General features: G+C 35.3%; 1 protein-coding gene across 2 annotated transcripts in view; it reads left to right on the top strand.

Moving 5' to 3' along the window:
- The window catches only part of LOC127832519 (uncharacterized), a 47,074-nt gene that overhangs the window by 3,216 nt on the left and 24,547 nt on the right, over nucleotides 1-19,311 (top strand). The window contains exons 2-11 of one of the 2 annotated variants that reach the window (XM_052358020.1): nucleotides 5,009-5,168; nucleotides 6,968-7,100; nucleotides 7,388-7,443; nucleotides 8,086-8,205; nucleotides 8,661-8,836; nucleotides 9,248-9,433; nucleotides 11,656-11,718; nucleotides 16,616-16,697; nucleotides 18,284-18,361; nucleotides 19,131-19,264. In XM_052358020.1, the coding sequence (XP_052213980.1) occupies nucleotides 5,068-5,168; nucleotides 6,968-7,100; nucleotides 7,388-7,443; nucleotides 8,086-8,205; nucleotides 8,661-8,836; nucleotides 9,248-9,433; nucleotides 11,656-11,718; nucleotides 16,616-16,697; nucleotides 18,284-18,361; nucleotides 19,131-19,264 (1,129 nt within the window). In that variant the 5' untranslated portion in view covers nucleotides 5,009-5,067. The remainder of the gene's footprint in view (nucleotides 1-5,008; nucleotides 5,169-6,967; nucleotides 7,101-7,387; nucleotides 7,444-8,085; nucleotides 8,206-8,660; nucleotides 8,837-9,247; nucleotides 9,434-11,655; nucleotides 11,719-16,615; nucleotides 16,698-18,283; nucleotides 18,362-19,130; nucleotides 19,265-19,311) is intronic. The other variant, XM_052358021.1, reaches the window with a different exon arrangement.

Genomic DNA, 19,311 nt, shown 5'->3' with positions numbered 1-19,311 from the left:
GCCTTGCTGAAGTGACTCGTTGAAAACCAGCGTCAGGATAGGTGCAAGCTCTGCAGAGCATTCTTTAAGTATCCGAGCTGGTATCTGGTCTGGCCCTGTCGCTTTGTTAGGGTTACTTTTGTCAAGGAGTTTCTTTACTCCTTCTATTGTCACCACAATGTCACTCATGGATGAAGATGATTGTCCTCTTGGTTCTGGTACATGGGTCTGGTCTTCTCTAGTGAAGACAGAAGAGTATTGGCGGTTTAGAATGTCGGCTTTATCCTTGGCTTCGTTGAAGAGCCGACCATTGTCTTTCAGGGGCGTTATTCCTGTTCTATCTTTTCTAAGTGATATGATATATGTCCAGAATCTTTTTTGTTTACTTGGCTGGCTCGTATCTGGATCTTCAATTTCTATTATGTTATTAATATATTCCCAGTATGATTGTCGTTCCACTTTCTGGGCTTGTCGTTTTGATTCCTTATACTTTCTTAGGTCACTTTCACTTTTGGTGCTTCTCATTCTTGTATATAGACGCGTCTTCCTGTGCAGCACTGACCTGTAACTTCCTTGTTGATCCAAGGCTTCTTGGTCTTGTTGCCTCTAAGGAGTCTAGAGGGAATGTGTTTTTCCATAAGTTTGAGGAGGTTAGTTTTAAACATAGTCCAGAGACGGTCAATGGTCTTATCACTTGTCAAAAGCATGCCGTGAAGGTCGTTCAGATCTTTCCTGTCAGTGCTTTGTATTCTGCCCTCTTGTAGCAGAGGACTTTTCTTGGCCTTGTTTTTATTTTTCCTGGGCGAAGGCTTGACTCTACATAGACAGCTTCATGGTCGGATAGCCCTGGTATTACTTTAACAGTGTTGACAAGGGATGGATTGTTGGTCAGGAATAGATCCAGAATGTTATCAGCTGTCTCTGTGTAGCAGGTGGAGGAAGTTACCAACTGTGTGAGGAATTTGTCATTTGCTATTGACATTAGTTGGTGACTTAGGGCCTTCTTGGATGCTCCTGGTGTAACCGAATAATCATAAGAATTTAAACAACTTAATTTCACAAGCTTTTAATATGGTCTTTGATCATCTTATTATTTTGGGAGATTTCAACTTTCCAAAGATTAATTGGGAAACATGGACAGTTAACAAAAGCATAACACATCCATCATTTTTATTCGTTGAATGTGTTAGAGATAATTATCTAAGCCAACATGTATAAGTGACTTTACACGATATAGACAGGGTCAAGACCCTAGCTGCTTGGATTTGGTATTAACTGACAATCAAACAGAAATTGAAAATCTATCACTAAATAGCAAATTAGGTGCCATTGATCATGTTTCAATATTCTTTGAGATTCCTTTTATTGGAAAAAAGAATGTTCAACCAATAAGCAGGGCAAACTATTTCAATGGAGACTATACTAAAATAAAAAACTATTTGAGCAATGTGGATTGGAGTGAAATGGTAGAGATGAATGTAGAAGATTCATTGCTGTTTTTTCAAAAACATATTAAACATTGTGAGGAGAATTTCATTCCTAAATTTGGCAAAACAAAGGATATACAAAAACCTAAATGGATGGATTATTATTGTGTCAGGAAGGTAAAGAAAAAGTATAAAGCCTGGAAACGTTTTACATACAGTCGTAGTTATAGTGACTATCAAAATTACTGTAAGCTTAGAAATAGTGCAACCCAAGCCCATTCGAATTTCAAAGAAAAAGTACCAGAAAGGAGTAGCTGAAAGTGTATAAACTAACCAAAAATTGTTCTGGAGCTTTGTAAAAGGTGAAACAAAAGGAAAAGTGGGATTGGGGATTTGAGGGATAAGGACGGAAATATTAAAACTGAAACTAGTGAATGATAAAGCTAATGTGTTGAATGACTTTTTTGCATCAGTGTTTATGCAGGAGGATAATTCTGAATTGCCTGGCTTTCCAGATAAATTGGATCCACCACATTTCTTATCAGACATTATAATTTCTGAAGATTCTGTATTTAAACATTTGAATGCTTTAAAAACTTCGAAAGCCTGTGGTCAAGATGATTGCCACCCTTTTTTCTTTAGGACTTGTGCAGAGGAACCTTAAAAAAAACCTCAGCGAACTATTTAAAAAATCAATATCTACTGGTACATTGCCCAGCGAGTGGAAATTAGCTAATGTAACTTGCATCTTTAAGAAGGGTGAAAAATGTGAGCAGGAAATTATCGTTCAGTATCTTTAACTTCAGTTGTTTGCAAAATTCTGGACACAATTATTAAACTCTCTATTGTTCAGCATATGACTACCCATAACCTACTGTCAGACTGTCAATTTGGATTTAGAAAGAATAGAAATGTGTTACAATTGCTAGCTGTATTTGAGGATTGGACGGATGCCCTAGATAAGAACCTTCAAGTTGACACTGTATATTTAGATTGTAGGAAGGCGTTCGATAGTGTACTACATAAGAGACTTCTGAAAAAAGTAAAAGGATATGGCATTTCAGGTCCCATTTTGAACTGGCTTACAGATTTTTTATATAACCGGAAGCAAAGAGTAGTTATTGATGGACACAAATCCAGTTGGCAGAGTGTTTTGTCTGGGATTCCTCAGGGTTCTATTCTTGGGACAGTACTTTTTATCATCTTTATTAATGATTTGCCGAATGTGGCTGGCTGTTTATGTAAGATGTTTGCAGATGATTGCAAAATTTATAAGGGTATTGAATCGATTAATGAACAACAACAACTTCAGGCTGATATTGATCAACTTATAAATGGAGTAAGGACTGGTTGTTAAATTTCAACATTAGCAAATGTAAAATTGTGTCATACGGAAATAGAAAATTTCATTTCAACTATACCATATTGGATGGTGATGGAAATGCTCAAAATCTAACCAGAGATGATTCTGAGAAGGACCTTGGTATACTCTTCACTAACAATTTGAATTTTGAGAGTCACATTAGTAGCACAGTTAATTAAGTCAACAGAATACTTGGAATAATCAGGAGAAAATTCACCCACATGGACAAATCCTTGTTTTTGGCACTATACAAGTCGCTCATTAGATCTCATAATTATGGACTATGGGGACTTGGTTTACTATCCTCACACTAAGAAATGTAAACAAATTATTGAAAATGCACATCGTAGGGCCACCAGACATCCGGCCACCAGATTAGTACCTAAAAGACGTGAACTATCATATCAAGATCGTTTGGCTGAATTAAATCTTCCTTCAATGGACTATTGACGTAAAAGATTCGACATGATTCAAGTGTTTAAGATAATCCATAAAATTGATGATATTGAGGCTGGAATTTTTTTTGATTATGCTGAAAATAGTGGGACAAGAGGGCATTGTTTAAAACTTGCAAAACCAAAATCACATAAGTCAGTTTGCCTCCATTCTTTTGGACACCGCACAGTCTCAGTTTGGAACAACTTACCACAAGACATTGTGACATGTGATACAGTAAATTCGTTCAAGTCTCGACTAGACAAATTTTGGAGGGATAAGCGTTTTAACATATCAGAAGTTTATTAATTAAAGAAAATTTAATATCTTGGGACATTTATAATATACATAATTCAGACTGGAGTGGAGATATTAAAATTGAAGAAATCTAAAGGGATCAACTAGCTTTAAGAGCTATGAAAGTCCCTGGAAGACACAAGGTAGAAACAAAATTTAATTAACAAGCTCTATACATTTCATATGATTTCATGTCATGAAATCTGTCCTATATAAAAACAATACAAAGCAGCATGCTTTATATATTATAATGTTAGTAAAGACATCTTATTCTCATTACAGTTAAAACCATAAACACTTGACCTTATAAGCTATTTTGCTTGCAGTTTTCTTCTGCCTTCTTTTATCTTGGAATCAATTTACTGTTATCATTCCATTTGACATATCATGATGTTGCCCTATTTAATGCTCAAACTCAAGGCCGTTGCTTTATGCCAATTTCTATGTTCTTCTTGAATACTTTCTATGTTCTTCGTGAATACTTTTAGCTTTAATGATTACATACATACTGCCAAAAGTTCTTAATAACAATACCGATCAACATTAGTATGCATGTCGGACTGAGTTGTGGAGAAATATTCACAACAAAGACTTGAAAAAAAACCTGAAGTTTTGAATTGACTATTCAAGCTATCTCAGAGAGGTTCTGGAAATAGTTGATGTATTGCGATTGGTTTATTAGACTTGTGATCTAGCTCCCTGAGGATACCAGAGATATTTTCTAATTCGGAATACTTGGTTTGTCCAATTGCAAAAATTTGCACATTTCATGAACCCTGATGTTTTTGAATTATGGACATTTTGATATAAATGATTGCAATATAGTTGATCTGCAGTGTATAATTTAGTTTTTTATATCAGTGTTCTTTTTAGTTCAAATTTGGGCCTGGTATTGGGACCCATTCCCTATTAAAAAAAGTGTATATTTTCCCCAAAGTGGACCTAAAAATTCCCAATTGAAGGTTTCCAAAAAAAGAATATTTTATAATAAGTCTAAACATATAAATTATCTCCAAGTCCAGCCCTATAAATTGAACCTTAGAAAATATATTGAAGTCACTTTTATTATCATTATTGTATCTTATTGTATTATGACTTTTATTATCATTGTATTATAATATTATATTAATATCATTCCTGAATTTGGGCAGGAATTAATATATGACGCATAAATTAAAAAAAAAAGAATCAGATTGCCATAATATGATCTTTGCCCCAGTACGTTAACAAAATTTCATAGTGGCAAGAAAAATGCTAATGATTAAGATATTTAGGTCAGTTTTTCTGCACAGGCTGAAATTTTATCAACTGAAGCACAATTTAGAAATTACCTCATTATTTTGACCTAATAATGTTGATTTATAATTTAACCCATTTGTCTAGAAATTGCATGTTCATAAATATAATGCAAAAGAAGAATAACCCCTCATGAGGTGAAATAAATAAATAAATTCTGTGATATATAATAGCATTATTCTAATTGTTTTTTTTCTGTTTTGATTTTAAGGAGCTGAAGTTCAGTCAGGACAGGGTTTTCACTCAGTAAAGTGATACAGAAGCTTCACAATGTCAGAGCTGGACTCAGAAGGGAAACTGGAGAGGTTTTCTCCTCAGCATCCTCTGCCGGAGGAAATTCAGAAAATGGGAAGGGATGAAACAGTATGCAGGTAAATATTTGAACTTGCTGTTTAGTTATTAGCAAGTTTTTTTCTAACCATGGAAAGTCCTCTCTATCATGTTGCATGAAATGATATCCTTTTTATCATGAGATGTTCACAGTTCTCTTAATCAACTTATTTAACTGCCAGTTTTGTTGATACATTCATAATAACGATAATTGTCAAATTTGCTTGGGTATATAGCAATTTGTGGTAATGTAAAAATAAGAGATGTAATTGTATGTAAAGGATATTCTCTATATCAATATAACACTATTAATGGTTTACAGTCAATAGTATAATTTTGATATAGAGCCTAGCCCTTAAATGCATGGTTAGGAACCAAACAGTTAGACACAAAACAAATGAGCTAGACCAGAAACACATGTACATAACAAACGCAAAAAACATAAGTAAAACTTGTTTCATTGCCTTGGAATGTAAAAGCACTGCGGGTTTCAACTGGTTTGTACATTTGGGGACTTTTCAAACGGATCACTTTTCAAACTTGAACATCTCAGTTATGCGTAAAGATATTGATTTAAAATTTTACATACGATAATTTGACCACATTCTATGCAAGCTCACGATGAAATCATTCATCCATGAAGATTGGACGCTTTAGCACGATTTAATTCTAGTTTAATTTTAATTTAATTATTTAAGGTGGGTTCTTACACAAGGAAAACATAAAATTAATTTACAAAACAATATAGCTCATATGAATATTCAGAAGCGCAATCGCGCACTTTGCATTTTACAGGCTACCTTTCCCACTTGCTTAAGCGTCCGATCGTCAGGGATGAATGATTTTATCGTTAGCTTGCACATATTGTAGTCAAATGATCACATGTGCAATTCCAAATAAAAGTATTCACTTATTACTGAGATTATGTAAGTTTAAAAAGTGTTGCATTAGAAAAATCAAAGCGCTGAAGGCACTAAAGTTGTTTGCTGTTGTCGTCCTTGATTAGCTTGTGCGCATTGCACAGGCTAATCAGTGTGCACAGGCTAATATTATTTGACGTGCATTAAGCCCCATTTTCCCTGTAAGCAGCCAATATGTACAGATTTCAATGATAAACACTTGACTGGTCAATTTCGTCTTACAAGCTGGTATATACACTCACTGCTAGAGGGTAAATACACTCTCTGCTAGAGTAGAATCATTTGTCGTCTGCAACAAACAGGCAGCGGTAATCGTCCCTAGCAGAGTGAGTTGCGGTTCTTACCGTACTTAAGGCTTCTAAGCACATACTGATTTGCAAAATATGCTTTGTAAATTTAGCTGGCCGCTAACGTGACCAACTAATCACCAAGTGTAGTAAAAGGCGATATACATGTTATTCCAATTTAATTTCAATTTCATAATTCAAGGTAAGTTTTTACGCAAGAAAAATATAACATTCATTGGATATTCCGGAGCGAAACGGCTCAATCGGCATGTTGCAAGCCGGTCAGTTATTAAGAAGTGTAAGTTTATGCGTTTTACTTTTCACATTGTTATTATGTAACATTGTACGAGTTTGCGAATTTGACTTTTGAAGTGATGTTTTTAATTTAAGTTTGATATTTTGTTGCTTTTCAATTTCAATTAAATTTTCATGAATTATCAGATTTGTGTTGAATTTTTCTTGGTCCAAATTTCAACACAGGCCGTTCAAAAATAAGGTAGCTATATTGATATGATTTGGTGATGCCTTACTAAAGTCTCCAAGTGTAGGAGCTCCTCATCAAGTTTGAAAGAAAATTTAAGAAAAAATTAAATGTTTTTGTTATGAAAATGGCATGTTAAACTTTGATTGCAGGTACTGTGGTGTCAGCTACCTTATTCACAGTGAAATCAAAGCCCTTGAGAAGAAAGTGAAATCCCTGGAAAAAGAACTGGACCATTATAAAGGCAGTGAGGAAAGGGAGAACAAACTCAAAGCCGAGTTACAGGTACATGTCATTGTAATGCTATGTATGGTTTACATATCAGTTGCATGTAACTAGACAATAATGAATTTTAACGTTTTTTTTAAATTTAATTGGTTGTATGTTGGCCATCAGTTTGTGAATAATAATTCAACTGAAATAATCTTTGGTTGTAAGAAATTGAATTACTTTTCTGTTTGGACGGATATGTATTTATAGTAAAACCCCATCACACAGACTATAAAAGTGGTTTGAAGGTGTAGCGTGGTCTTATTTGTACAAAATGTATGAAGCCATTTTTTGTATTCTAGATTCTACAGGATCAGAGAGGAGAATTTGAAATGACCATCACGGTGAAGGAAGCGGCGTATGTAGAATATTTTTAGCACGGCTGTTTTCGGAGAAAACCCGAGGCATTGTCATAGCCAGCTCATCGTGTCCGCCGTCCATGTCGTGCTAAAACCTTAACATTTTGTCAAGGTTTTGAACATTGGCTCTAAATCAAAGTGCTTCAACCTACAACTTTTAAACTTCATATGTAGCTGCACCTTGATGAGTTCTACATACCACACCCAATTTTGGGTCACTAGGTCAAATGTCAAGGTCACTGTGACTTCTAAAAAAAATAATCTGTCAAGCTTTTATTTATTCAAAACTGCACCCGCAGCCGAGCGTGGCACCTGTTATGCGGTGCTCTTGTTATGATAATGAATTCCTTGCATTTTATGATGATGATGACTATCATTATAATGTCTTTAGTCATTATTAATTTATTCGTGTACAGTTTTTTTGTTTTTTTTATCTCTCAAACTGAATGCTATTTTTCCAAAACATACTTATTCTTTGAATCTAATAAATAAAACATGACCTGAAAGCATGAGATGTAACATAAAACAGTGAGAGTCACATAGATTGTAGACAAAACATTAATATACACATTTCAAACTTTCAGTTTAATCCCTTTGTTTTAAAGTTAACTGGTAAGGTGAAGATGAGACACTTCTTTCAGGATTTCTACATTGAATAACAAGTTGAAGAGCCAAGAGTCCTTATGTCAGCGACTACGCAGTGAAAATGATGATGTCCTCGAGCGAGCTAGCAATGCGGAGAAATCATGCAAAGCTCTAAAGTATGTAATTTTAGATGGTTTTGGGCATCAACTACTATATTTCAGCTTTTTTGAAAATACATTTATTTTTACCAAAATTTGCAAAATATAACCCATTTAATAAGCCCACATATTAAGCACTTTGGCCCTTACAAATCTTGTGGCTTTCTGTAACTGTCGACAATCTTAACCCTTTACCACTTAGATATGTATTTTGACGCATTTGTAGTCCTACAGAAAGTTACATTGAATTAAATACCTTTCTTACTTACTTACTTAAGCGAAGTTGTAAAGGCTTCATTTCCAACCCATAGTTACTGATGAGCAGCAAACAGCATAAAACCTGAACAGACTGCAAGTTACTTGCAGGCTGTTCTGGTTTTATGCTGTTTGGACATTTTCTCTTTGCTTCTGAGTGGGAAAGGGTTCAAACATGTATAACATGTCTGTGAAATCACTATTTCTTCTTCGTGAAGAGACAGAAACAACCAGCTGGAAAGGGCTCTACCCAGGCTTAGGTCTACGTTGCATCAGCAGAAGGCAGCTATAGAAGAGATTCACTCCTTCATAGAGCAACGGGACACGCAGATGAAAGAAGAAATGGACGTCCTTCTGTCTCACATACGCAACACATGCGATATGGAAATGAAAGGTGATACGATGTTGGTACTTAAAATAAGAATCAATAGCCAAAGTCTTTCAATACAAATATTACTATATGATAGACATAATGATTGTCCTTTTTGTAGTGATAAATATTACCAATATAAAATATGGACATTGTCCATAAATATATGTTATTGTTGGATATTTTAGTTTACTGTATTGGTATCTTAGTTACATATTTTGATGGTTTAAAAAAAAATATACACAGATTCATTTCAACTTTTATTCTGTATTGCAGAAAAGCTAGTACTGTAACAAATAATTCTGGTCCCTCATAGAGAAGCTGGGCTGTGTAGATTTAATTTAGAAGCCTATAATTCCAGTCCATGATAAAAATCTGTGTAGTCACATAATTTTTTCTCATAGTTATAAGACATAATACTACTTGATCCTTCAGAGAAGTGCAAGCTCCAAGCTCTAGTCACAGACCTGCAGTCTCGGTTTGGCAGCACCACGGCAGAGACTGAAGAAATGAAGCAACAACTGGCGAGGCAGGAGAAACAGATCCTGCAGCTCGACAAGCTATTCACGGAGAACAAACAGCTGCAACAGAAGTGTGCCCATTTGGAAGCAGCGCAGGCAGGTCAGTGTTGAATTTTCCATAGTTTTCATTGTAGAGACAGGGGTTTTATTAGTTACTTTATGGAGTAATACAGGGTAAGTATATAATAAATTTGCAGAACTAAGCATAAGCCTAATTTTAAGTTATATAGAATGTAGTGTCAGATAGATGCTGTGAAACTACTACCCTGTATTATATAGAATGCAGGTGTCAGATAGATGCTGTGAAACTACTTCCCTGTATTATATAGAATGCAGGTGTCAGATAGATGCTGTGAAACTACTTCCCTGTATTATATAGAATGCAGGTGTCAGATAGATGCTGTGTAACAGAAAGGGGGCATAGGTTTACCCTCCGTCCTCATGACTGTCGGTCAGCATCTCCGCTTGCAAAAATTGTTACTGTCATTTCGCAAGTACTGAGTATACTTGTCATACTTATAAAAGACAATATTTATGTATTATGTATGACCCCTTTTTTAACCAGGTTTTTCGAAGGAAAAAACTGGTTATGAGATTGGCGAATGCGGGCGGGCTGGCTAGCTGGCGGGCTGGCGGGCGGGCGGAACAAGCTTGTCCGGGCCATAACTTTGTCGTTCATTGTGAGATTTTAAAATCATTTGGCACATTTGTTAACCATCATTAGACGGTGTGTCGCGCGAAAAAATTACGTCAATATCTCCAAGGTCAAGGTCACACTTTGAGTTCAAAGGTAAAAAATAGCCATAAATGAGCTTGTCTGGGCTATAACTATGTCATTCATTATGAGATTTTAAAATCATTTGGCACATTTGTTCACCATCATGGGATGGTGTGTCGCACGCAAGAACCACGTCAATATCTCCAATGTCAAGGTCGCCACGACTAAAAATAGATTTATTTTAAAACAAACTTACAAAGGGGGTTAATTTTGTTTGTTCATTTCAAAAGTTCAGTTTGAGTTGTCTCCCTTTATCAGATTTTTTTTCACAATGAAAACCTGGTTTTGTGACAATTTTGTCCCTTGTTTAACCTTCAAACCTTTTAATAACCCAAGAACTACATAAGATATGAATATCGTATGATGGATTTATAGATGGAGATATGGATAGATGTTTTGATGGGGTCATACAGTTTAATCATATCTTCACCTGGCACATAAAATGGTGGCAAAGTTTAATAATCAGCCAATTTGTTCAAGGCTTTTCAGAGTTATTTCCCTTTATTTAAAATTGTTCAAGTAACTGTTTCTGCACCCTTACTCGTACAGTTGTCATTTAATTTTCACCAAACTTTGCGTCAATGTTTTTTTCACATTAAAAGGAAGCCAATTTTGACAACAAGGCAGTCTCATAAGGGTCTCTAAAACTTCCGTTTCTGCTATCTTACTCCTACAGTTTTCATTAATTCTTAACCAAACTTTCTGGATATGTTTGTTTACATAATATGAAGGTCCAGTTTGATTACAAGATTACTAGTATTTATTGGCATCTTATACTCCTCAAAATGTCTGCAAAAGTTTGTATACATGAAATGGAGGCAAAGTTGGATTATCATCCAATGTGTGTAAGTCATTTCAGACGTATTGGCTGTTGTTTATAAAAAAAAATGCACAATTCATCATAAGATCTCTTTTCTCTCATTCTCTTTTCTCCAAATCATCACCAAACCCTTTAGGTATGGGGTCCATGTTTTACAATTATAATGTTTGTCTTGTAATATATTTATATTTGACTAAGTAAACAAACATCTTTTAGTGAGTGCATTTAAATAATGTACAAAAAATAGTAAACTTTAAAGTAGGAATTATGTTTTTTTCTTGCTATAAGCCCTTTAAAATTACTGTGCTACATGGAGAATAACATAAGTTGTTAAAATCTTGGAAGTGCTAAGCTTGCACAGAGAACTACCCTAGCTTGGACTTGCATTAGGGGCTAGGTGGGTCAAGGGCACTAATTCTATTGATGAGAAAAATGTTTCTTGCTTTTGCTCACTAAATTGAGTTTGGATTTAGGTATTGTACTTATTGTGAATAGGTGGACTACATTAGCTTAGGATTGCAGTCAGAAAAGGTCAAGGTCAATATTTATAGAAATTAGCTTAGGTCATTTTAGGTCAATATTTATATAAATGGTAAAAAACCTTTCTGCTTGATTACTGTATCAAGGATGTTTGGTTAAGCTTTAACGAACTGGCACGGAATGTATGTTGATGTTGATCATTTCAGACATTTGTATAATAGAAACTGTCTGTAAACTATTTCAGCCCTTGAAAATAACAAACTTAAAGTTGACGAAAATGTGCTAGCTTTGACCAAGAAATATACAGGTAAAATTGAATAACACATGCACATGCACTATTCTTTTATCATGAAAAAGCAGCTTAGTGGCAAATAAAAAATAAATTATTTTCTCGTATACTGGTACTTTATAACGCCTCATGCACACTTCTTATGAAGGCTTTAATGTTACTCATGTTTGTGAACATGAGAAACAAAGTAAATGAAGATTAACTACCAATATTTATCAAATTCGACTACCAAACTTTTACACAGCACATTGAAATGTTTCTTTAAAATGTTTTTCCTTGTTAAATATGACCATGCATTAAACATTTATTGAATGCGTAGACCTGACTTTACGTAACATCCATGTAGAAAGTAAGTTAGACAAATTTAATTAAAAAAGGAAATAAAAAGATTTTGTAATATACAACTGCACACTTTGAAAGGTAAAACACATCATTTACAATAAATCATGCTAATGTATATTTCAGAACTTGAAACGCAAAAATCTGAACTTGATTCAGTGTGTTCTTATTTAACTGCAACTAATAAAGGTATGAATTGCAATACAGCACCTCAACCCATTTTACCCATTTGTTGTTTTGTGATTGGCAGAAAGGATTTTTAATGCATTTTGTCTGCTATGGGAATTGATACAAATTGTACATATTTTTCTATGGGAATTAAAACAAATTGTACATATATTCTATGGGCATTGATACATATTTGTCTATGGGAATTGATACAAATTGTACATATATTCTATGGGAATTGATACAAATTATTACAATTTTACAATATTTTTAGTTAAAACCTTTAAAATAATCCATGAAGATAATATCAATGTAATGCTTTGCAAATAGTAGCTTTAAATTCAACATTTCTACTTAGAAAACTTTGAGCTTAGCTGTATGTTGTGTATTTGTATTTTAATGTTCAATCATGTTTGTATTTGAATTTGTTTAAATGTCCATGCTTTGGATTTTTGTAAATATTTAAAATCTCCAAGTTTTGAAAGGGAGTCTGTTGCTAATATAGCATGACTGTTAAGAGTCTGTTGCTAATATAGCATGACTGTTAATCATAATAAGCTTTAATTCCTTAGAATTTACAAACCATATGAGCCGAGCTCTGTGAAAAGGAAGTTTAATGCATGTTCTTAGAGTGTCGGTCCAGATTAACCTGTGCAGTCCACACAGGCTTATGAGGGACGACACTCTTCACACAGGCTTATGAGGGACGACACTCTTCACACAGGCTTATGAGGGACGACACTCCTCACACAGGCTGATGAGGGATGACACTTTTCACACAGGCTTATAAGGGACGACACTCTTCACACAGGCTTATGATGGACAACACTCTTCACACAGGCTTATGAGGGACGACACTCTTCACACAGGCTTATGAGGGATGACACTCTTCACACAGGCTTATGAGAGACGACACTCTTCACACAAGCTTATGAGGGACGACACTCTTCACACAGGCTTATGAGGGACGACACTCTTCACACAGGCTTATGAGGGATGACACTTTTCACACAGGCTTATAAGGGACGACACTCTTCACACAGGCTTATGAGGGACGACACTCTTCACACAGGCTTATGAGGGACGACACTCTTCACACAGGCTTATGAGGGACGACACTCTTCACACAGGCTTATGAGGGACGACACTTTTCACACAGGCTTATGAGGGACGACACTGTTCACACAGGCTTATGAGGGACAACACTTTTCACACAGGCTTATGAGGGACGACACTTCACAAAAACTAGATTCTTGCTTAGAAGGGACTTTCTTGAAACCAAAAATATCATAAAAGCGGAAAGTGTTGTCCCTGATTAGCATGTGCGGACTGCACAGGCTAATCTAGGACAGTACTTTATGCACATGCATTAAACCCCTTTTTCACAGTCCACAGCCCATATCTATTAAAGGAACAAAACCGTAACATAAAGCTACATTCAATCAAAACATAATTTATTGTTGGTATCATTTTGCTTAATTTCAGAACTTATAGCAGATTATGAGGCATTAAAGCTAAAATGTGAAAATATCAAGGAATATGACCAAGGTATACATTATATATTATATAAAAAACTGAAAAAGAGGTCACTTTTTTGCTGAAAAAAAGGAATACATGTATGCTGCCAAGTTTTGTCAGTTAGATATATTTATATATTTTTTACTATCCCCACGCTACGAATTGGAACAGCCGGGGATTATGTGGTTATCTCAGCCTTCCAAGTCTGTCCGTCCTGGCCACTATCTCCTCCTACACTATTAGCACTAGAACCTTGAATCTTAAACACATGGTAGCTATGAGCATATGTGTGATAGTGCATTTTTTTGGAATTTTGATCTGACCCCTGGGTCAACAGCTGCCGCGTGGGGATACGCGTCAGTTATATTGTTTTCATTTTAAATTGTAAATCCATTAACGTAATTTTTTCTTAAATGGCATTTCACATAAGAAATAAAGTTTATAATTATGGAAATATAATTTTTCATTTGGAAAGAATAAATCATATTCCAATTAATACTATTCTCTTATATTGAAAACCACAACATCAAACATGATACGTTTACTTTTTAACAGAAAATCAAGAATTGGTTGCAAAATGTTCAACTTTATCCTCAACAATTGAAAGTATGTTGCCAGCACAATCATTTTGGAATTGTTTTGACATAAAGTTTCATAACAGTTTGAGTGTAATTTTGAAAGCAGTGGTTGATTGTCAGTATTTTCTCACAGTACTTTGCATTGCATTTTTGCATAGCATGAGGCCAATGCCAATGTTTTGTTAAAGTAAGTATTCTTAAAAAGAATGTCTTCTTAAAATGCTCTGCAGTGCCTATTCACAAGACTTTGGCATGGGTTTAAGACTCATGGTATTAGGGGAAACTTGAATTGGTTGCATTTATGACCTGTCATATCTGTTTGGTTTAGTGTTTTTTCCAGGCCGTTTTAGCGCGGCGCGGCGCCATGCCCTTTTTTGTAGCACCATGCTGCCCATTCAAAGCCATTTAGCGCCACGCTGTCCTTTCCAAAGGCCACCGCCCTGCCCTTTCATGAGCACCTGCTGTTTTCGGCCCTTACTGATAGCATCTTAATTGCCCCTTGACCAAACTTCGTATCAGATTATGGCCCCAAGGTAGCGAAGATTCGCGCAGTTGTGAATTAGTCATGCGCAAATAACCCCGTGTCGATATCAATCGATAATGTCAGAGGCTATGTTATACCAAGCGCACTAATCGGTCGGTGATGTGTACCCTTCCACGATAAAATTGTGGATTGTTATTTCGGAGACTTTTGATGAAAAACTCAATGTTATGCTCGTGAAAATTGTGCATTTCATGCTTAATTCAGTTATATCAAAACCTATATATTTTTACGCATAATTACATTTAAAACACAAACAAATTCATTCTTTATCGTTATCGTCTTTAAGATAATTAATTATTGAAGTAATTACTGAGACGTATACTAATTAAACAAAACGCGAATCGCGTATTAGGCAGACGTATTATACGATTTTACGTTGCTATGCTCACCTGTCGCTTACATCTTTTTAACATCAAGAATAAAATTGTGACTCTGCAAAAATGGCAAATAACGTCATAAACGATCGAATTAACAATGGAGATCATACAATTATAAGGAATTAATGAAATATCTGTGATAATCAACGATGCATACAAATGTTTTAGATGGCAACAACATATTTACTTGTTATCTACTCAGTGGATGTATGTCACGGAAACGAGTGTTTGCATATTAATAGCAATCAGTTTACTTGCAATGTTAAACATCTGACAAGATTGTTGTTAGAAAATGGGATAAGACAAACATGGTTACATTTATATGTTAGTGCATCTGTGTATAAGCAGATTCATATGCATATATTGGTTTACTATGTTTGTCGTGCTGTACAGTGTATTGAAACGGCATGGAACTTAAATGTACATTGCAAGGTAAATATATTAATATAAATCAAAGTAAGTTAAATACCTCAAATACCATTAAAAGTGCTTGTTTATATAACCAAGCAGATTCTGCATTGCAACCATAGTGTTTTTCCCAGGAGGGCAAAGGGGCATGGCGCATTACTTTCAAAAAGGGCATTTTAGTGCGCAGTTTAGGCAAAAAGGGCAAAAACGTTGAATACCTGAATTGGGGAAAAACATGTAATCGCATCAGAGGCAGTTGTGGAAAAAAAACGGTTGTAATGCAATATCAGCACTTGACTTGTTGCAATGAACACTCACCTGCATGTTGATTGGTTGCAATAAAGACTCATCCATTGGTTATAACACTGACTCATCACTTTTTACTGATTTCCATAAGACTCATCCATTTTATTGGTTTTAACTGATTTCAATAAATACACATTAGTTTTAACAGATTGTTACAAAATAAATACCAATCGGTTTTAATAGATTGCAATAAATATATATCGGTTTAAACAGATTGCAATAAATACCATTAGGTTTAAAGTGATAGCAACAAAGACTTATCCATTTTAAATGATTGTATTTAAGAGCTGTCAATTTTAACGGATTGTAAGAAAGAACTGTCAATTTTAACTGATTGCAATAAAGACCTTTCAGTTTTAACATATTGCAAAAAAGACTCATCAGTTTTAACTGTAAAGATAAGAGGCATCAATTTTGACTGATTGCAATGAAGACTCCTATCCGTATACTGGATGCAATAAACACCTATCACTTTCAAATGAACTCAATACAGAATCATCACTTATGAGTGGTTAAGCAATTATAAATTTGACACAGTTGAAGTTGAAGTAAGCCAATACGGTTCATTTGACATTGATACAAACAATATGTACTCTATTCATTGGTTACCAAAATGACCAAACTGAAGTAAAAGGTAATGATAAATATTATATTATTGTGGATAATTAACATTTCAGACCTGCGTCGAGAACTGGATGAAAGTGTTGAGAAGTGTCGAGGTTTGCAAATGGAGAACCTTCAGTTTAAAGATCAGTACAGGTAAACACAGCTGCCGTGATTAATTCAATATTTTACATGATACATGATAATCCATTATTTTTATATCTTTTGACAAGAACACAATTCTTGTTGCTTAACAAGCCAATTTTCCATGCAAAATGACCTTACAATCCTGAGCGCGGCTTTGTATGCCCCCGAATCGAATGATCCGGGATATATTGTTTTTGGCCTGTCTGTCTGTCATTCACTGTGTCTGTCACAAACTTTAACCTTCAGGTTAAACTTTTGCAATAACTTTTGCAATATTGAAGATAGCAACTTGATATTTGGCATGCATGTGTATCTCATGGAGCTGCACATTTTGAGAGGTCAAGGTCATCCTTCAAGGTCAAAGGTCACATATATGGCTTCAAAGTGGCGCAGTAGGGGGGTATTGTGTTTCTGACAAACACATCTCTTGTTTAGTTATGGTTCTCCTTTCAGTTGCAAAACTATGTGACGGATCATACTAAAATCTAAATCGTTCTGCATCATAGTTTTTTTTTAAAGAAATAAACCACTCTTTGTTGTTATCATGTCATTTCCTGCATTATTTCATTGCAATTTATTATATTAAGAAATCCATATAGTTATTTATTTGCTAATAATAAATGTTAATTGAAAATTGCTGAAACAATTCAATACTTAAGTAAATTAAATAGACATGGTGCAAATTGTGGCTGTAGTGAAATGGAAAGGGTGTCCTTCTGACAACTAGCAACCATGGAGGTGCCAAGTTTGATCTCGCTGTAGTGAAATGGATATAGGGTGTCCTTCTAGCAACTATCAACACTGTAGATGCCAGGTTTGATCTCATTGTATTTAAATGGATAGGGTGTCCTTCTGGCAACTAGCAACCATGGAGGTTCCAGGTTTGATCTCACTCTAGTGAAATGGATAGGGTGTCCTTCTGGCAACTATCAACACTGTAGATGCCAGGTTTGATCTCACTGTAGTTAAATGGACAGGGTCCGGTGTTCTTGTGGCAACTATCAGTCCTGGTGGTGCCAGGTTTGATCTCACTGTAGTTAAATGGATAGGGTGTCCTCCTGGCAACTAGCAACCATGAAGGTGCCAGGTTTGATCTCGCTGTAGTAAAATGGATAGGGTGTTACTCTGACAACTATCAACCCTGGAGGTGCCAGGTTTAATATAGGTGTAGTGAAATGGATAGGGTGTTATTCTGGCAACTAGCAAACCTGTAGGTGCCAGGTTTGATCGCAGTCTGGGATTGGTCTCAGAACTTTCTGTCAAAACTCTTAAGTACTCATTCTACCAAGAAAATAGACTCAAGTGTGTCTCAATAAGCCTAGGTCTTTGATGCAAATGGGTCTTTATACATATGCATAAAGTGTTGTCCCATATTAGCTTGAGCAGTCTTCACAGGTGTAGGGACATTTTGATAATATTTTCTCTAAGAATTTATTACTTTAAACAAAAATACCATTAAATTGGAAAGTTTGGTCCCTGATTTACTTGTGCAGACTGCACTGGGTAATCAGGGGAGACACTGTACGCCCATGTGTTAAGCCCCATTTACCCAAAGTTTGTGAATTATATATTCTATATATTATAATACCTTTCAGGTCTAAAAGCAACGAGATGGAGGAGTTGGCAGCCGTGCAGAGACGGAAAGACATGGCCAATGAAATGACCACACAGAAGTAAGAGCATGGCAAATATGTATTGTGGTCCTTTTATCATGCTTTGATTATTTTGAAAGGATCATTGGCCCGGTGTCGTAAACATACTTAAGTCAATATTCTGAGTCCACTTTGAGTTTTTGTGCTCCTCAAAGGGATGGATCATTCATACAGTTAGCGGTTTGTCCGAGGGTCTGTATTCACATTTAATGGAATTGAGTTTACGTATTCCTCTGATAATTGTTTTTGTCCTGCTCATTGTCCCTCCTTTCTTCCGTCCATAGCTTTCTCTTTCTGTGTGTCAAGCTTGTTTAGTTTGTGTGCACTGTTTCAGATGTTAATTATCAGTCAATTTTTGCCATAAAATGTTATTATTGGGAGTTTTTGAAATTTTATACATACACTTTTCCAAATAAATTAATTTCAAACTCCAAATGTGTAATCAGCATGAAGTTTCAATGTGCAAGACAATATTTTCATGCCTGATGGACCTTATGGTCCTGTGTTACATGAATGTGCCCTTAAACAAGAGGGGCACATTATGATAACCATATGCATGTCATAAGTTTGCAGAGCCAATTTCTTAAGTGAAACAATTGAAACTTAAAATTTGTCATCACCATTAATTTTAAATGTGAAATACACTTGATTATCCTCAAAAATCCATACGTTTTGTTATTTGCCCTTGAACATAGCTTACAAAGTGGTGTGAAGCTATTAATCTGTTTGTGACAAAGCTCAAGCTTTCTCTAGTGGCACATTTTTCATATTCTATTGTTATAATCAATAGGTTAAAGTCTGATCTGAAGCAAAGGGAGACAGATCTGTCCAGTGCCAAGAGAGAGCTGAAGGAGCTCCTGAGCAAGTTTGAGGAGCAGCAGCAGCTCGAGGCTGATCTAACCCGCAAAACATCGAAAACCATGAGTAAGTTCAGACTTGTAGGGAAAGATTTGACCCACAAAACATCTTAA

Source organism: Dreissena polymorpha, chromosome 5 (genome assembly GCF_020536995.1).
Source record: "Dreissena polymorpha isolate Duluth1 chromosome 5, UMN_Dpol_1.0, whole genome shotgun sequence".
NCBI lineage: Eukaryota > Metazoa > Mollusca > Bivalvia > Myida > Dreissenidae > Dreissena > Dreissena polymorpha.
Note: the sequence above shows the minus strand (reverse complement) of the source record. Positions and strands in the feature narration are given on the sequence as shown.